Below are 17,988 nucleotides of genomic sequence, written 5' to 3' on the forward strand. Positions count from 1 at the left end.
CCTAAGTGTCATTAGTGCTGTGAAGGTGGGCACATTGCTATGATTTACCTGGCTGCCCAGTCACTATGAGAACTCAACTAGAGTAGTGGCAGGGGGCCCTGGATCTATAACTTGATGGGCTGAGGCGCCCCTCTGAAAGATTGAGTCAATAGGTCGAGACTGAAGCAGAGGAGAAAGCACGAGGTACTTCATGGCCATTTAGCCTTTTCGATGAGGCAGCAGGTGGGGCATAGTTATTGGGTACCTGTCATGTGCTAGGCACTGAGCTTGGCATTTCAAATGCATAACCTTATTGAACAGTCTGTGAAATACGAACTGTTGTTTGTAAACATATTACAAAGAAATTGTTCTCTTTATCTAAGTAGTATTTTCAAGGCCTCCTTAGGTACATCAAGAGTTTGTTGAATGGCCAAGGGCTGGTTGTTTTCATTATTTTATGCTTGAGAAATTCTAGGAACAACTGCTGGTAAAAGTGGCAAAGTCGTTGTTCAGAAAGGAATACGAAAGACCCTTTTTTAAATGAGGCAGGTGAATTTGCACTAGGTTATTTGAACCTATTTTCTTCAACGTGAGTTGTGCCCTGGAATGGAGATGGTAAAAGAGCAAAAAGGTGTTGGTGGTGATCCAAACTTGGGGCTCAGCTTGTCAAACATGTTGAAAATCTGAGAGAAGGGGGACTCCCTCATGGTGCAAGGGGTTAAGTCTCAGCATTATAAAGCTACCAACAGCCATGGCAGCACGAGTTTAATCCCTGGCCAGGGAGCTAACCTACACGGGGCAGCAGACCTCTCCTGTCTCGCTCACCGCTTCCCTCAACAGTGTATTTCAGTAGATCCGCCTGTTCTACTCCCCACTCTGTCTCTGGTGAATCCTCTCACCACCACCCCTGCACCTTTGGCTTACACCCCAACTCTTGTATGCATAAATACATCTTTAAAAATAAGAAAAAAAAAGAAAATCGGTGAGAAGCAGGGGTTCTAGCAATTTCTTGACACTGCTAAGTTAGAAGACAGGATGTGAATAAGAAACCTTCCCCAGAGAGAAGAGAGTAACAGCTAGGTCTGGTGGGGAACATACTTTATTTTTCTTTATAGTGATTATCACCACATCATACATACATGTTTGTTTTTTTGAAGATTTATTTATTTGTACAAGCACTGGGTACAGTCAGAAGTGCGGGAGGGTGAGAGGATTCACCAGAGCCAGAGCAGGGAACAGAACAGGCAGACTGACGAAATACACTGCTGAGGGGAGCAGTGGACGTGGCAGGAGAGGTCTGTCGCGCCATGCGGGACCCTCACTGGTGACGGGGGATCGAACCGGCACTGCTGAGGCTGTGGGCAGCTTCACAGCCCAGCGCTGAACCGCTGCTCCACCAGGGGAGGCCCCATATATACATGTTTGTGGATTGCCCATCTTCTCAAATGGTACATAGCATCACTGATTTTGTCAGTTTTGCTTACAACTTTGTCCCTGGTGCCTAGAATAGTGACTGACATATAGCAAGTAGAAAACAGAACTTTTTATTGTAACCTTATTGGACAGTTGAGTTAAGAACAATTCAAATAAGAATAGGCAGTCCAGACAGTTTCTCTTTTCAAAGTGGGAAGATTCCATTTATAAAGAATCAGGTACTAGCATTTGGAGGCATAGGTGATAATTCTTGCTAGACGAACAAAGCTTGAGTTGCAAAGCAAAAAAGTAAAGGCACCAGATGTAGGACAAGTGTGGGATACATTTGTGAACTGTGAGTGGCCTATGTGAACAGAGTGCAGGGTGCTTGAGAAATTAGGGTCGGGTTGGGGTGAGGCAGTTACGGGCCATGACTGCCATGGTAAAGAGTTTGTGGACACCAGACCACAAGGAACCTTCAGGAAGATTTTGAACAAAGGCAGGCATGATCATTTCTGTTTCAGGTAGAGTGATGCAGCTGCAGCAGGAGGGAGTTGGGGTAGAGTGGTAGGAATAGCACTTTGGAAGCCCTTGTGCAGCTGGTGAGTTCTCCACGCCTGGCCTAGGGTGGTGACTGACTGAGCCATGTAGCTACCACTTAGTAAGCACCTTTTCATGTCTGCTCCTGTGTGTAGTATTTGTTCACCCATTTTACAGATGAAAAATCCAAGACTCAGACACTAAAGTACTTAGCTACGAAGATATAAGGACATACAGCAATGAAAACAGGTGAAATGCACGAGAAGGAGGTCAAGTGAAGACGACAGGATCACCTCCCGGATGCTAGAAGAGGGTAGTGATTTATAATAAGGAAATTCCCTCTATTCCTTGGAAAATAAATTATTGACTCTCTACTGTATATCTAATGTATGTGGTCCATTGCCTGGGCTAAGGAGATGGAGATGGAAAAAATCACGGAGCTTGCAGATGGGGCAAATATGCAGTAGTACAGAGATTAAAAAGCTTCTGTAGCAAGAAGCGCTCTTAGGGTGAGAGGGGAGTTCCAATTTGGATGGAAAGGTGGTCGTTGTGATACTATTTTCTTGCCAGAAATGTGTGAATTCTGTGCGGTTCACAATGAACTTTGTGAATATTAAGCATGTTGTCTCCTATGAGAATTTTTCATTTGTAATTTCATGCTTAAGTGGATCAACATTCTTATCTTAAGGGTTTGGCATTTAACAGCTGCAAGATTTTAAAATGTCTTTTCTAGAAGTGGTTGAACTGAAATGACTACATGGATTCTGCTGTCCTTTTTTCTTTGCTTCATTGTGGTCAGTATTTTGTGAATGCTCTTTGAGTACAGGACACAGATGGCATTAAGGACTCTACAGAGAGAACATCCCCTGCTGCCTTGGAGTTTCTGGTCTTGGAGAGAAAAGGCAGGCTGTAATTTTGCCACAAACAAAATATCTATCTGTTCTGGTAACACCTACACGTGGTTTAGCAGCAGCCTTGCCAGATTTGGAGGCAGTTTGGCCCTCGCCTCTTTAGTTGTACCAGTTTGAGGAGGAGGAGGAGGCTGTGCTTGGAAACATGGAAGAGACACCAAGATCCGGGAGTGGGGAATGGAGAGTGGAGAGTGGAGCGACTCCTAGGACCAGTGGAACCTCTGAGACAGGTGACAGGGACAGGGACAGATACAAGGTAACTGGTGCCTTTTCTTGAGTGCCCACCCTGTGATCTCAGTGGACACTTCATCAGTCCTTAGAGGTGGGTTGACCGTCTGCCTTCAAAGATCTGGGAGGTTACGTTTTACACTAGTTCCCTTAGCCAGGAAGTGACTGGCTGGATTTACTCCTAACCGTGTCCTTTCCCAGGCTGCCATTTTCCCTCCCAGCGGGCCACAAGAAGGAATGCCTGTAGAAGAGGCTGTAGGGTATGAAAGTGAGCCAGGTCTGGGTTAGGAAATATGTGTGGAGAGGGCTCAGGAATAAGAGAAGGAAAGGTTGGCAAAGGGGAGCAAAACAGGCAGGCCCCCTGAAGGGCACTACCTCCTGGACTTTTTGATGTTGGCAGTGCAGTTCTCCTGGCATTTCTGCAGGCACATGGTTCTGCTAGTTCATCTTTCATGCTACCTTGTTACTGAGTTTGTTTGCAGCCTTTGCTGGAGTTTGTACATAGGTGTTCCCTTTGTTCATTCAGCATATGTTTGTTGACAACTATTTTTTCCCCCTTTTTCCTTTTTTCTCTCCTTCCTCTGCAAACTGAGCTTTTAGGGTGTGTTTCACATGCAGGCTTACTTCAGAGTCCCCGGTGAGCTGGGACACCAAGAAGCTGGGTTGCTGTCATTGCATTCTGATCTTCATCCACTAAACCTCACATGTTTGAAGAAAGAATAGAGAGTTGTTTAAATCTGACTGATTGAGCAACGTGGGGCTTTTTAATTGTGTCAAGCTATGTCTTTTCAGACTGCAGTGACTGAGGCAGTGTTCCATGTCAGGGCCTACAGCTTTATGGCACCGAAGCCTCTTCATTTCGCTATCATTCATCCTAAACACATTTCATTTCCCGATAGAAAAGCTTTAGATATGAATAAGCCCCCAATACCTCAAAGCATCTATTTCCACCTGGGTGGCTGCTAGTCCCAGAACCGTTATGTTGCCGGTGCAGCCATGCATCCTTTCAAGTTAGTCTCTGAACATTTTATTGTGTGGTTATATCTGTGTAGAGAATGAGGATGTTTAATATATATTGCAACGCCTTCTAAGTATTATTAGGCAAACTGGGTGGTAACATGCTGTCCGTTTTCCTTCACTTACACAAGTGACACAGATAAAACTCAATAGACCTCTTGGCCATGCAGACTTAACACCTCCACCTCACACCAGAGTACCTGTGAGCTCTACTATGGGCATACAAGTCTCTTGGGCATTCTTTTTAGCTTGCATAGCTTTCTATACTTAGAAAAGGGGGAGCAGAAATATGTAATGTCTATGTCACCATGGGTTGAAAAGTGTTTCTTTGAAAGATTAGTGAGTGTGCCTCCCAGGATCATCCCAGCATGCCTAGGAGTTACTTCTGTGGGAACATGACCAGTCTTGGCCAGAAGAGCCCCCAAACAGATGTCACTGCTCGCTCAGTCTATGGGGCAAGAGGCTGGGGATAGGCTTCCTGTGAGTTGAGTAAGCCTTGCAGTGTTGTATTGTCTATGATTGTGGGAGTAGTTACTGCCAGGCAGTACCAGCTTGCCTGCCAGGCACTCTTGTCACCCATCTGAGACACTTTGTACTTTTACAAATGAGAATTCACTAATCATGTCCAGAGGCCTCCTGGAGCTGTCTAAATATTTGTCTTGGATATGCTCTTCTGTACCACTGAATTGCCTTCCTGGGATGGGGGAACCTGGACACCAGCTCCTGAGGATGGGGCATTGGCTCAGGAGTTTGAAGATGGAGAGCCAGGCCTTTGACTCACTAGAACTGCATCATTGCAGGGGCTGAATTAGGAAGCGTGACCCAGGGAAAGAGCATGATTGTGGGCACTGAACTCCTGCAGACCTCATCCCCTGCCTGCCCTTGAATAAAATCTCCTTAGGCCTCTGATGCTTTGTGATGCTAAGTACTTGAATACTTAATTTGAGGGGTTTCTTTGAGAAGCAAATGGCAAGCTAAGTATCCTTCTACCTATAGTTGTGCCTCAGTAAATTTAATTAATAATATTAATTGTGACTACCACCACCACCTGCTAACCTTTATGTATTTCTTTTTTTTTTTTTTTTAAAGATTTATTTATTTATTTATACAAGCACTGGGTACAGTAGAAGCACAGGAGGGTGAGAGAATTCACCAGAGCCAGAACAGGGAGCAGAGCAGGCAGAGGGACCGAAGTACACTGCAGAGGGGAGCAGCGGGCGGCAGGAGAGGTCTGTGCACCATGCAGGACCCTCCTCCGGTGGCCGGGGAGCAGCCGGGGATCAAACCAGCCCTGCAGAGGCTGCGGGCAGCTTCGCAACACAGTGCTCAACCGCTGTGCCACCAGGGAGGCCCGCCTTTATGTATTTCTTGTCTCAGCAATAAAGTAGAAAGAATCATAGTTTAGAATTTGAGTCCTGGCTGTCATCATTAGCTTGTTTTTCCTAGCAACAGTAATAAAACATTTAACACTCAAGCAAGGGTGTTGTCTGTTAATTTACAACTATCCAAAGAGTTAGATAACTGTTGTCACCCCCATTTTACAGATGAGGAAACTGAGGACCAGAGAAGCTAAGTTACTTCACCAAGGTGATACCACAGGAAATGTAGGAGGGAGACTTAATACAGGGCTTTTTGATTATAAAACTGATGATAGTCATAATTAATAGCATTCATTTTTCCTGTCAGTAAAATGAATAAAATAAGCCTCCAATGGAAAAATAAATGTAGCATCCTGTACATGGATACACAGGTGCTACTCACTCAGAATGTGCAACACCACAGAGGTCTCCGTAGGTTTGGCAGCTGTCAGGTCCCATCCCATTCTTTGTCTTGTTCTCACAATCTGACATGGTGTCCTGTGCCTCTTGCTCTAAGCAGCAGACCTGCTTGGACTGTAAGAAAAATTTCTGCATGATCTGTTCGAGCCAAGAGGGGAATGGGCCCCGTCTCTGCCTTCTCTGCCAACGATTCCGAGCCACGGCCTTTCAGCGAGAAGAGCTCATGAAGATGAAGGTGAAGGACCTGCGGGACTATCTGAGCCTCCATGACATCTCTACAGACATGTGCCGGGAGAAAGAGGAGCTGGTGCTCTTGGTGCTTGGCCAGCAGCCCGTCACCTCCCAGGAGGGCAGGACTCGTGCCCCCACCTTGTCCCCAGACTTCCCCGAGCAGCAGGCCTTCCTGACCCAGCCGCACACCAGCACAGCGCCTCCTACCTCACCCAGCCTCCCCGCCTCCTCACCGGCACAGGCCACCTCTGTTCCCCTGGCCCGGGCTCAGGAGAATCAGCAGGTATGTCCCTTTGCACTCGCTGCCAGCTTGAGGGCTCGTTTCCTCTCCTGCCTGCCTTGTGGGAGTAGGGTGTGAGGTTAAGAGTCTTGACTGTGTGAGGCGTTTCTCCTTACTGATGATGAATGAATGATGTTTTCTGGACACTAGAATTATGTTTTCGCTTTTTTCAGAGATGATAGTACATGGTGGGGGGGGGGAGAGCAGGGTGTGTGTGTGGGGGGGTGGAGATGTGTATAAGAAATACACAGCCCAGTCAGACATTTCAAAAAAAATTCTGTTTCAGACATATTTCAAAAGAACTTATCATTAGCATTCCAAATTTAGTTCTATTCAGCTTGTCCTCCAACTTACCTTTGTTGTGGCCTGCCTTAGCTGGATATGCAACTTGGTTCCTTAGTTATTTATCATCATAGAAAGAAGAAGGAACCTGGAGGGGGAGGGGGACAGGCCAGTGGGGGGACACCGTGATGAACATGGAGGCTGCTTCAGGCAGCGCTTAGCTTAGTGTTGGCAGTGAGCTGCCCTACCCTCCCAGGAGGGCCTGCTGATGGCAACGCCTGAAGAAGTACCAAGAACAGGATTTTCTGTCCTTAGAAAGTCCTTGAAGAGGAAAGGTGGGAATGCAAAACAACTATTGGATTAGAGCGAGGCCAGAGGGTTGGACCAGCTGGCAGGGTCTCATGGATGCCCTCAGTGCCTTAGTGGCCCTATTGTTAGATGGCTTGGCAACACAGGGGAGGCCAGGACCCAGAAGATACGGTTCCCCACTGGCTCCATGGTCACCTTGGGCAGACTTTGAGCCCTCCATGATAGATGGAATTAGTCCTTCCACACCACTTTTCCTCTTGCCAAGTTGTTAGGACAGTTGGCTGGCGTGATATACCATCTAATGAGCTCTGAGCTGCTTAGAGCTGGCATAGTGCTCGTGTTGTCAGTCTGCATGCAGGATGTGGGTGGCTGCTGCCTGTCGTTCGTGATCACCTCCTGGGCCAGGACCGGACCCCCTGATTCAGCTCCTGGCAGGCACCACGGCATAAAGGCCAATGTAACAGTCTAATTTATCTGCTGTAAACTCATCTAGCTCCCTGCTGACATGTCTTCACCCTGCTGCCTTTAGCTCTTTCCTGAGCTCTCTTATCTGCCAGGTAGGCTTTACCTCCACTATGGCTTCTCTTGGCTTGGTTCTTTTGAATACGCCTCACTGATCATGGGCAATTAGAAGAGGACCTTGGGAAAATAGTTTTTTCCCTGAAGAACCTTCTGGTGAGTTTTTCAGCGAAAGGAGGTCACAAACTTCCTGTCATTAACCAGAATATTCCAGACTGTACCTACAGGTCATACTCCATACCAGCTTACAGTGGGTACTTTTCCTCTGATGTTTTCCAAGGGCCTTCATGTCAGCTCACATGCCCTGTTCTGCTGAGACCTGCATTTTTTCAAGGCAGAGTAATGGACATGGAGAAGTGAAATACTTTGTGTAAGGATCCCTGAAATTCCTCAAGTGAGCTGTACCTAGAATACATGCAAGTCTTGAGGTGCTTGCTCTCCCAGGGCACTTTCTTTTATCTTTAATGCCCTAGCAACAGTTGCTAGGGAAGCAAGTGTGTGGAATAAGCAAAACTGAAAAGAATTTATTGAGTTTCCTTTAGCCTGTTGATAAACTGAAAAGAGAATGCTTTGCAGCATGAGGAAAAGGGATATACAAAAGTTGTCTAAGGAACAGGTTAGGTGCTGCAAATCTTTTTGTGACTTGAAGATGATACTATTTTGGAGGCTAGAGGGTACAGCTTACAAATAGCTAAGAGAAAAGTAGAGGTGTCGATGAGGACGCTGTGTTGGGTGCTGCAGCCCCAGACACGTGTGCTGTGCAAGTGAACTCACCATCATCTGACAATCGTTGGACTTGGTGGTGGTGATTTCTACTCTTCTGTTGTAGCTGCTGACCTCTTCTTACTTAGCTCCAGTATCTGGGGTGACTGGTTTCCCAGCCCCTTTGGAAGGAGCAATGGGTGGAGGAGCCTGGTTAAGGAGTTTGTGACTTAAAAGGTGATGGGATTAGGAGGCTCACAGTTGTAACTACTCTGGCAAAACCTGAAGAAGTACCTAGGAGGACGCTTGAGAATTAGAATCCTAAGCAGAATGAAACTCCTTAAGCAGAGTCATTTGTCTTTTATAGTCTTAGGCTAATAAATTCTTAGATGCATGAAAATAATTTTTTACTAGATTTCAAGACAGCTCTTTTTGTAGTGTGCCCCTCCGGTTGAAACCCATTTCGAGGATGTGAGGACAGAGACTGGCCAGAAGAGTGGGAGTAGGGTAGTGTGGGTCTGGAAACGTCGTCTCATCTGGGCCAGATGAGGAAGTCAGGGAGATTTAGTGAGGAGAAAGGGAAGATGTGATATGAACAGTTTGCAAAAAAATCATAGACTGAGGGGAAGGACTGGAGGTGGTGGGTGGAAGTTACAGGGAGGACAGTGTTGGTCATTGTCAAGAAAAATTCTTGAAGTTAAAAGCAGTCCCGCAGTGGAGTGGACATGTGATTTTCTTTACTTGGAGCGTTCAGGCTGAGACTAAATTGACAGTGTGTGGCTAATGCTATCCTGGTGGTGGACAGAATTAATACACTTGTTCTAGAGTTGAAATCCATTTGTATTGTTTTTCTTTCTGACAAAGTCATTAATAAAGCACAGGCGCTACAATGCTGTTGTATGAGACTCCAGATCTCTGGGGGAGACGGGAAGGCGTTTTGGACATGGTATGTTCTGGAAAGAGGCCCACGCCAAGCCCTGGGACATCTCTGTGGATGTGATGGCACCTTTCTCTTCCCACAGGCCAATGGCCATGTGTCTCAGGACCAAGAGGAACCCGTCTACCTGGAGAGCACAGCCAGAGCACCTGCTGAGGATGAGACCCAGGTGGGGCTCTGCTCATGTCTGCTTTTGCCTTTGCCCTTTCACTGGTGTTTTGACTGTTATTCGGAACAGCTCAGCAAACTCAGAAGTGGAGAGAGATCCACCTATGATAGTCGCAAGATGCTGCATTCAGGGGTGGAGTTTAGTGTTAACGTTCCAGATTAACCTTCAAAGTTGTCGGGGTGTCAGTGAGCAGCTGTGAGCTCACAGTGGAGACCAGGGAGCCTCCTGGGCCATTATGTTTCCAGTCTTTTGTTTTTCTAAGAGCCGCCAGAAGGCAGGTTCTTAGTGCCACTGTGCAAATCTTGTCCTTTTCTTCTGCTTCTAGCACACAGTAACCATTGTCAGAGGAAGGAGGTCGGACAGGAGGAAAGATGAGAGGGAGTTCAGGCCTCAGCCCTCTGGGCCACAGAGATAGGGTCGAGGTTGCTTACGAGGGACGTCTGCTTCTTCCACAGGAAAGCAGAACTCGCTAGAGAGAGGCCAGCTCCATGCTAGTGGTTTCTTGTGCTGCCACATTTAATCTTCATAGGATTGTGTGCAACCTGTGTGGTGGTATTGCTCTCTCTGTGGAGGGGCAAACAGGCTCAGAGGTAAGCCGCTTGCCTGGTGTTACTCAGCATTAATCAGTAGAGGAGTCAGGATGCAAAATGAGGGCCCTTGGGCCTGGACCCATGCGCCTCCTACTCTGTTGTACTGATAGGTTGGTTTGCGGCTGGCTGTGCCTGAGCACAGAACTGTGGGTGAGGAAGAGACTGCTTTGCAGAGTGCCATGCCAGGTGCTCTTCTGCCTCCACACCCACTCTTGAGGCCAGTCACTAAAAGTGCGTGGTGTAAAGAGTGCTCTGGGGTCCTGGGAGCGAGAGTTTGAGGGCAGGGAAGCACTGAGCCCACCGATCTCATCTTTCTCTGCAGTCTGTCGACTCAGAGGATAATTTCGTCCCGGGCCGAAGGGCTTCTCTCTCTGATCTGACTGACCTCGAGGACATTGAAGGCCTGACTGTGCGGCAGCTGAAGGAGATCCTGGCTCGCAACTTCGTCAATTACAAGGGCTGCTGTGAGAAGTGGGAGCTGATGGAGCGGGTGACGCGGCTGTACAAGGATCAGAAAGGACTCCAGCACCTGGGTGAGGGGCTGTCTGGGGGGCGGCTGCACAGAGTTGTGGAGTGGTTGCTGGCACTCTAAAACACAGCAGCATTGATCTGACTACATACCTGTATCTTTAGCTGAGGAGTGAGCTACCTTGCCTGTTGGCACCATCTACCAAGAGCTGCGATTTGGAGCGGCGTGCCAGGACTGGTGGGCATTGTAGACATGGGTTTAATCCTCACAGCAACCTATGAAATAAATATTTTAAGCATCCCCTTGTGTGTCGAGCCAAGATTGGAAGTGAGATAGTCCTGGTCTGAGTCCATGGTCTTTCCCATCAGAACATCATTCCAGCCTTACTCACTAGTACCTACAATGATACTTACTCTGGCCAGTTGGGAGATTAGGAAGCAAACCTTGGCACACACAGGATGAGGAGAATAGATCTGTTCTGCCTGCTCTTTCTCATTTCCCAAAGCATTCTACAGGCTGGTATTTTCACTTTGATATCTAGGTTTATGGTCAAATGATTTCAGGAAAAAATACATTATATCCTGTTACTGATTCATGTTCAATATTATAGAAAAGGCGGAGAAGTCTTGCAGAAGAGAAATGTGTTTGGGTGTTTTGAGCTCAGCATTTCCAGAAATGATTTTACCCAGAACCTTTTCTCTTTCCTCCCATCTCAGCTGATTTGGCTCCTACAGATGAACATTGTGATTTCCTTCATTCTAACAATAGCTGAGGTCAGGTTTCAGGTTCTCTAAGTAGCTCAGTTCGGGTACATGTGACTATTCACCTGATCACAGACTCACTCTGTACTTTGGGATTGTCCCCAGAATTGCCCCAGAGTTGTGAGGACCTGGGGGGCAGAAGAGCTGGCTCCACCTGGGAATTTCATTTAGACTTTCCCACTGACAGGAAGACTGTTCTTGACTCTAGTGCTGGCTTCAAAAGCAATAGAAAAGGCTGTCATGCTTAGGCGGTCTCCTTCCTCCCTAGCAGTTCTGTTCGTGTGAACCAGTAATAACACCAGCTGCTGGTGTGGGTTCTGAGCCCGAGAGCAATTGAGTAGCCAGGAATTGAGTCGGGGTGGGGGTGGGGGAGGGCTCTTGGTCAGCCTGGTTCCCACCATGATGGGGTTCCCTAAGTGACACGGGTGGTCAGAGACTAACGTCGTGTCATGACTTCCTCAGATGTCTTCTCTTTTCTTTTCAGTATGTGGTGCTGAAGACCAAAACGGTATGTAGATGTTTGTGTTTGGGGAGGAGCTGCGGCTCTCAGCTCTGTGTCCTGTTCCTCCTCCCTCCCTCATTCCTGCTCATAGTAAGACTTGTTAGCAGATGGGTGCCCTGAGAGAGAGGGCGTGGGGGCCATTCACCGAGCACCGGGGCTTCTCAGCATCTCTAGAAATTCTTGTTCTACCCTCCCTGTGAAAGAAGAAGCATCATCTTAACTAGGTGCAGGCTGAGGTGCATGTCTCTGAGCCAGAGCTCAGCCGCCTACATTTGTAAAATACTAAATGCAAATATTTGACACCCGCCATGGTAGCATGTGTTACAACCCTGGTACTTGGTTCATTTTTTGACACTTCTGGTTTGAAGGCATTCCTTCCTGTCAGTTCTCACTCACTTTCTGGTCCAGGTGGGGGAGGACTTCTGTGTGCACCTTCAGCAAAATCAGTTGGGGTATTTAACAGTTTCTGATACTGACCAAGGTGGCCTGAGAGTTTTATTTGTAAAGGGCGGCCAGCTGTTGAGCAACTCTGGGGACAGATTAGGAAAGATGTCATGTCTGGTGCTCTCTGGGCCGAAGGTACATTTCTCACCTCAGCTGCCACACCTGTCTGTGTTAGAGGTTATCATTGGGCCTTCTGCTGCCCTTGACAGCACATGGGACTCTAGCAGCATCTGCTCAAGGCTGTGTGCTTATGAGTTTCTCCCCAAGAAAATGTTCTCAGTGTAGTACAGGGGCCTGCAGAGCATTTTAAAACTTTTTTAGAAGACTCCCACAATTATTGAGTAAAATGGTCTTTTGCCCACCGTGGGGCAGTCACTCCTGCTGACATTCTCAAGAGTTGAGTTCTTGGTTCCCCTAACTATTTGGAGTTTTGGACCCAACCAGTCACCTGATTGCAAAATCAGGCTCATCCTCTTGATGTGTCCTTTTTTTCCTTGACTCCCTGGGAAAACTCAGCAACTCAGCTGAGAGAAGTAATTAGTAATTGAAGTTTTATAACTTACTCCAACCCATTGGAGGTATTTGTGTGGTTTAGTCCTTTTGAAACCTTCCCTATTAGGGCCCACAGATCCTCATAGGGTAAACAAATGGTTTTTAGTACCTTTTACAGCCAGAACACCAAGTGTTTCTTGAACTTTTGAATAGTCCAGGAAGCTAAAAATTTGCAGATGCCACAGAGTACAAGAGTTCCCTGTGGAGTGGCAGAGGTGAGTGGTACAAGGCCAGTTACCTAGTTCTGCCTGCCCACTTGCTTCACACCACCATTTAAGATACACAGGGGATACTCGGATTTTGGACATGAAAGTTTTTCTGTTACTGCACCTAAAATAGGAGAATACCACCCGGTGTGTCTCACCGCTCACAAGGCAGTTAGCTGTCATTGCGAACTAGCTGTGCACTGGGCAGTTATTACTGGCCCTCAGGTGGCCACCTACCTGGCTTTGGGTCCTGTTCCTCTGCTTAGCAGCTGTGTGCCCTTGGCCAAGCCACTTACCTCTGATTTCAGTTGCCTCATCTGTGAAGTAGGAGTAATGAGAGCTCAAACTTTGTATTTTTTTTTTATTCGGTGAGTTACTCCCAGCAAAGTTCTTAAGGACCCTGCCTAGTGTAGTGCCTGGTTAACGTTCAGTAAGTGCGAGTTAGTTATCATTCCATGGAGAGACCTTCTCTTGTCAGACATTTAGAAAGTGCCCACCACGTGACTGGAGTTTTAGGAATTCAGAGATAAATATCAGAGCACATACCAAATGCTAACTATATAATTATAGAAATTGGTTTATTTAATTAAGGAAAGCATAGTCTATTAGGGGGAGGAAATAAGTAGGCAGACTCAAAAATTCTAATCCAATGGGGATATGAGGAAAGTTCTGTGGTGATGGTCCAGAAGACAGAGCTGTAATCTCTGCTAGACTCTTCCACCAGAAGAAGCCCCCAGGGGGAGTTAGTAGGATAGCATAGGGGGCCTCATGACCCTTGGCTTTATTAAATTGGAGATGTGTTTACAGGAAACCTTGTGATCCTTAATGAATCATTCATGAGTTTTATTTCTATCTAAACTCTGCTGAATCAGTTGTCTTTTCAGTAGTTTCTGCTGCAGGGGATACTGAATCCCTAAGTGCCACTCCCTTGGTATGATACACCTGCAATTGTCTGAAAATTTTTTAAGTTTTGAGGACTCTGCCTTGTTTAGATGATGTGTTCTTGGGATGCGTTTGATCCATCAGTACTATACTCTTCAAATCTGTAGCCTGGCCAATGGATGTGTGGATTGAACAAGCAAATGGAATTGGTTACTGGGGAAATATTTTTTGGGAGGAATTCTAATTGAGGGAAGTGTGGATTGGGGAAGAGAGGTTTAGTCACAGTGTGTCCTCCCACCGCCATTCCCCCACCCCATACATGTAAGTCTCCTTACTCTTCCCTCTGTCCCTCTTTTCTGTTCAGGGGGAGCAGTACCACCTACCCTGGAGGATAACTTGTGTAGGATCTGCATGGACTCACCCATTGACTGTGTTCTGCTGGAGTGTGGCCACATGGTAACCTGTACCAAGTGTGGCAAGCGCATGAATGAATGTCCCATCTGTCGGCAGTACGTGATCCGAGCTGTGCACGTCTTCCGATCCTGAGGGCTCATTCCAGCTTCTTCAGTGCCTTACAGAGACAGAGCTCAAAGGTGCCTGGGCTCACCTTGGCGAGCTTGCAAAAGGGCAAGCTAACAAGAAAATGTGGTGTCCCCAAGACCAAGGCAAGCAAAACTGCCATGTCATCTCTGGGTATGCCTGTTTTGCCACCAGAGGTGCATTTGTTGGCTGTCAGTCAAGGCCAGTAGAAACTGGTACAGATCACATTGGGAAGTCCCTGTTTCAGTGGTCTTGGGGTGGTGATAGTAATTAATGAAGAGGACTTTCCAGAACTTGAAGTGTATCTTCCTTTCTCCAAGAACCTAGCGTTTCATCCTTCCACCTGCAACCCAATCCCTTGAGCTGCTTGCCGCTTATGTCCCACCAATCAGAAGTCTTGGTAGAAATAATTCTTTCTCCCTAGCACATCTGGATTTCTGGTCTCTTTCTGTGCTTTAATCTACTTTGCTAAAGGTAGAGTGCTAGATTGCCTAAAAATTCCGTTTTCTTTCCCAGACCAAAAAGATGTTTACCAGACCAACAGTGGCCCTTTTTCGGACAAGTAAACTTATCTCTGGTGAGAAACACAAATGCTATTGGAAAATTTCAAAATCATAGGAGTTGCTTCCTTAAGTGCTAGGATTAGAAGCTGTCAGTCCCCTTACCTGCTCCCGGGAGCCAACAAAGCATCTGGCTCTTAAACTGCTAAGAAATTCTAGTCTGGGCAAGAAATGACGTATGCATGGATCATCTCAGCTGCTGCTTCTCTTGGGGCTCAATTTTGTACCATTTAATTGACAAGGGTGAGAGTAGCAGGTGAAAGCAGTGACTTAAGACTTCTCCAACATTTTCCCCTGAGAATGAAGTGCCACCTTTCCTGTGGAGGTTTTAAACTTGGTCTCATTGAAGGCATATTTAAGCAGAAAGTCTTGCTTTTCTCTAGCCAGTCTTCTCATGAAGTTCCTGTAGACCAAACATGTAAGTAAAGCACCTGAAAGATCTCAGAAGGTGCTGAATAAGGCTGGATTCAACCCTTGAGCATACAGCTAGAAGTCTTAATTCCACAGGATGGTGAGGACTCCCTTCTCTAATTTCCTTTCTCAGCCTACCTTTTGGGGAGATCAAGAAGCATTCTTTAGGTCCATTAAGGATCATGTGATATAATGAGTAGGTGCCGGTCTTAGGATCTTGACACACCACTGGAGGAGCCAAAGAGCTTAAGAAAGTTGGTTGAAGCAGCTTAGCCAAGCACAACTATACATGCAGTCAGAAGAGCTGTGTGCTGCCATTCCCAATGGATGAACTATGCAAACCCTGAACACTGAAGACCTTGGCAGACCCCCTACCCCTATGTAGCCAAGATCTCAAACTACAACTAATCATGACTTGGAAGGCAGTGTAGGATCTATTTATTGGTACAGACTTAATCATACTTTTCCTTCATCAACCACTAATCCTCTTTGGGGTGGGGGGGTAATAAAATAATTTCCTACAGTTGTCAGCTGAACACTGGGCCACTTACCTCAACATTATACCAAGCTCTGGATGTTCTGATTCCCGGCCATAATAGCCTTTGTAGAATTAGGAGAATCAGAAGATTTTCCTGTGGTGACATGGTGACATCATCACTTACCTTTCTGCTGGACAGTAAATACTAGTTTACAATGACTACCAGTTTAGGGAAGGATTCAGCTTGCCTCAACTTCACTGTGAAATAGGCGTGTATATATATATATATATATATATATATATATATGCAACTCAGTTACCATCTGGAAGTAACTTCAGAACAGAAGCTGGCTCTCTACTTAAAATTTGCTTTCTCTGCTGGGGCCTTACCTTTTCCTACTTCCCAATTTCCTTCCTAAATGTGCTAAAAATATAGTCAGTAAGACTTAGAACTGATGTCATCTACTGGTTTTGGAGAAAAACCTTGTCTTGGGTCATCTAACCTCTTTTGGTGAAAGATTCCATGTAGGTAAAAAAGGTGTCAAACAACGAATTTTTTTGTATCTTTATTTATACCAAATAAAAGTTGAAAATTCAAGATCCCTTCCAATTAATATCTAACCCAAATAGAAAACTTGATTTTTATCCTTGAATCTTCCCTCCTGCTCCTCATGGATCCTTGGTCTTTATTATCATGGAGATATCTAATTCTTCATTATTCTGTGGCTTTTGCTGTGATTGTGCAGATTTCAGTTGAGACTTATTGAAGTCTTGGAGACCTAACTGGTTTATAATAAATTGGAATAGTGGGGGTCTAAACTAGTAAGAATAAGCTGTACAGGAATTAATGCTCAATATATATTGTATAAATTTATTGAAATCTTTTGGATGTGAATGTGTTACTTCAAGTGGCTTATATTCTCTGAAATTTGTTTGGGTGTTAAAACCAACCCAAATGTGTATTTTTTTGTTACAGAGCGCTGCTTTATAATTTTGTAATAAAGTTTCAATATAGATGCCTGTCCCATCTGGTGTAAGAATGACAGATTGACAAAAGAATTTGCATGATCTTGAGGTTGCATTATTTCTGGAGATTGTTAGGCCATATGGCCTTGATCAAGATATCCCTGTTCAGTAGACAAGAAATTAAAGCTTAGTGTTGTTGTGACTTATTGAAGATCTCACAATTAGGGTGGCAAGGCCATGAACATAGAAGGGGATGGGGGCTATGTAGGAAAGGACAAAATCCTAACACCAAGTAGGAAGGAACACCTATTCCACTGATGTCAAGAGATGTGCTTTGAAGATGTGGGTAGGGAGAAACCTGAGCATAGCCAGGTGTGCCCTTTTATTAATGTAAGGTCTCCAGGTGAGCCTAGGAGATGGGTGGTGGCTTTGGAGGCTGCCATGGTACAGGTGGAGTGTGGCTCAGAGGTTGGCCCAGCCCTGTAGAGAGTGCTGTGGGCAATGTCACAATGGGTGACAAGGGGAGGGAAGAGCAGTCCTGGATTATGTGCAGATCTGCCCTGTGACTGAGAAGAAATCTTGCACAAAGGGTGTAAAGGCCGAAGGTTGAGCCACAGCACTTTGTTTTCATAGTTGTCAGTGGCCAACCCATTGAGCACCCAGAGATGACCTACTGTCCTGTCTGCTGCCGGTCAGCTGCAAGTAATAGCTCAAAGGAGAACACTGCTTGGGACTGAAAGGATACAAAACTATACAGTATAATCTCAGCAGAAAAAAAAAAAAAAACAACCAGGCATCAGAACGATTGGAAGGAAACAGACAAAATGTGTGAACCTTGAATTGCAGATAACACCCAGCAAGGCAGGGAAGGACCATAGGCTGAATACAAGTTTTGCCAAACTTGAGAAGCATTTCTAGGGGGAGTTTTTTAAATACTTTAGAATGGGCAGGGAAGGACCAGCTAATAAGGATTAGCTTATTCCTGAGATGATCCCCTGCAGCAGGCAGGGCCCTCTGGCTGAGGGTGCAGGCTGAGCACAAGCAATCAGTGCATGGGGGAGGAGCTAGGTCATCCAGGCCATAGGGCAGTGCTGGTGTCCTCTGACAGAACCCCAAGGGCAGAGCCTTGTTCTGCTGCCCTGTCCTGTTACTTGGCCTGAGGGGGGAGGTGGAAATCTACGTAGGTCAGTGCTCTGAGGAGGAGCAGCTTTTCATCCCCACAGAGGACAGAATAGAGTATCTTATTCTCAAAACTGAAGCCAGCCTGGCGCGTGTTCAAAATCAAATGTCCTGAGTAATCAGGGCTATCCCTCCCCTTCCTCCCCAATATAT

At 46.1% G+C, this 17,988-nt stretch overlaps 1 protein-coding gene across 3 annotated transcripts in view; it reads left to right on the forward strand.

The window, feature by feature from the left end:
- Positions 1–14,247, forward strand: part of RFFL (ring finger and FYVE like domain containing E3 ubiquitin protein ligase) — a gene marked incomplete at both ends in the record, with an annotated part of 45,751 nt that extends 31,504 nt beyond the window's left edge. Inside the window, 5 exons of one of the 3 annotated variants that reach the window (XM_084236800.1) lie at positions 5,967–6,380; positions 9,212–9,295; positions 10,208–10,418; positions 11,600–11,623; positions 14,066–14,247. In XM_084236800.1, the coding sequence (XP_084092926.1) occupies positions 5,967–6,380; positions 9,212–9,295; positions 10,208–10,418; positions 11,600–11,623; positions 14,066–14,247 (915 nt within the window). Of the gene's footprint in view, positions 1–5,963; positions 6,381–9,211; positions 9,296–10,207; positions 10,419–11,599; positions 11,624–14,065 lie in introns of all 3 variants that reach the window. The other 2 variants (XM_084236801.1, XM_084236802.1) reach the window with 2 other exon arrangements.
- Positions 14,248–17,988: the final 3,741 nt, after the last annotated feature.

The sequence above is a fragment of the Talpa europaea genome, assembly GCF_964194135.1.
Source record: "Talpa europaea genome assembly, chromosome: 7".
NCBI classification, from domain to species: domain Eukaryota; kingdom Metazoa; phylum Chordata; class Mammalia; order Eulipotyphla; family Talpidae; genus Talpa; species Talpa europaea.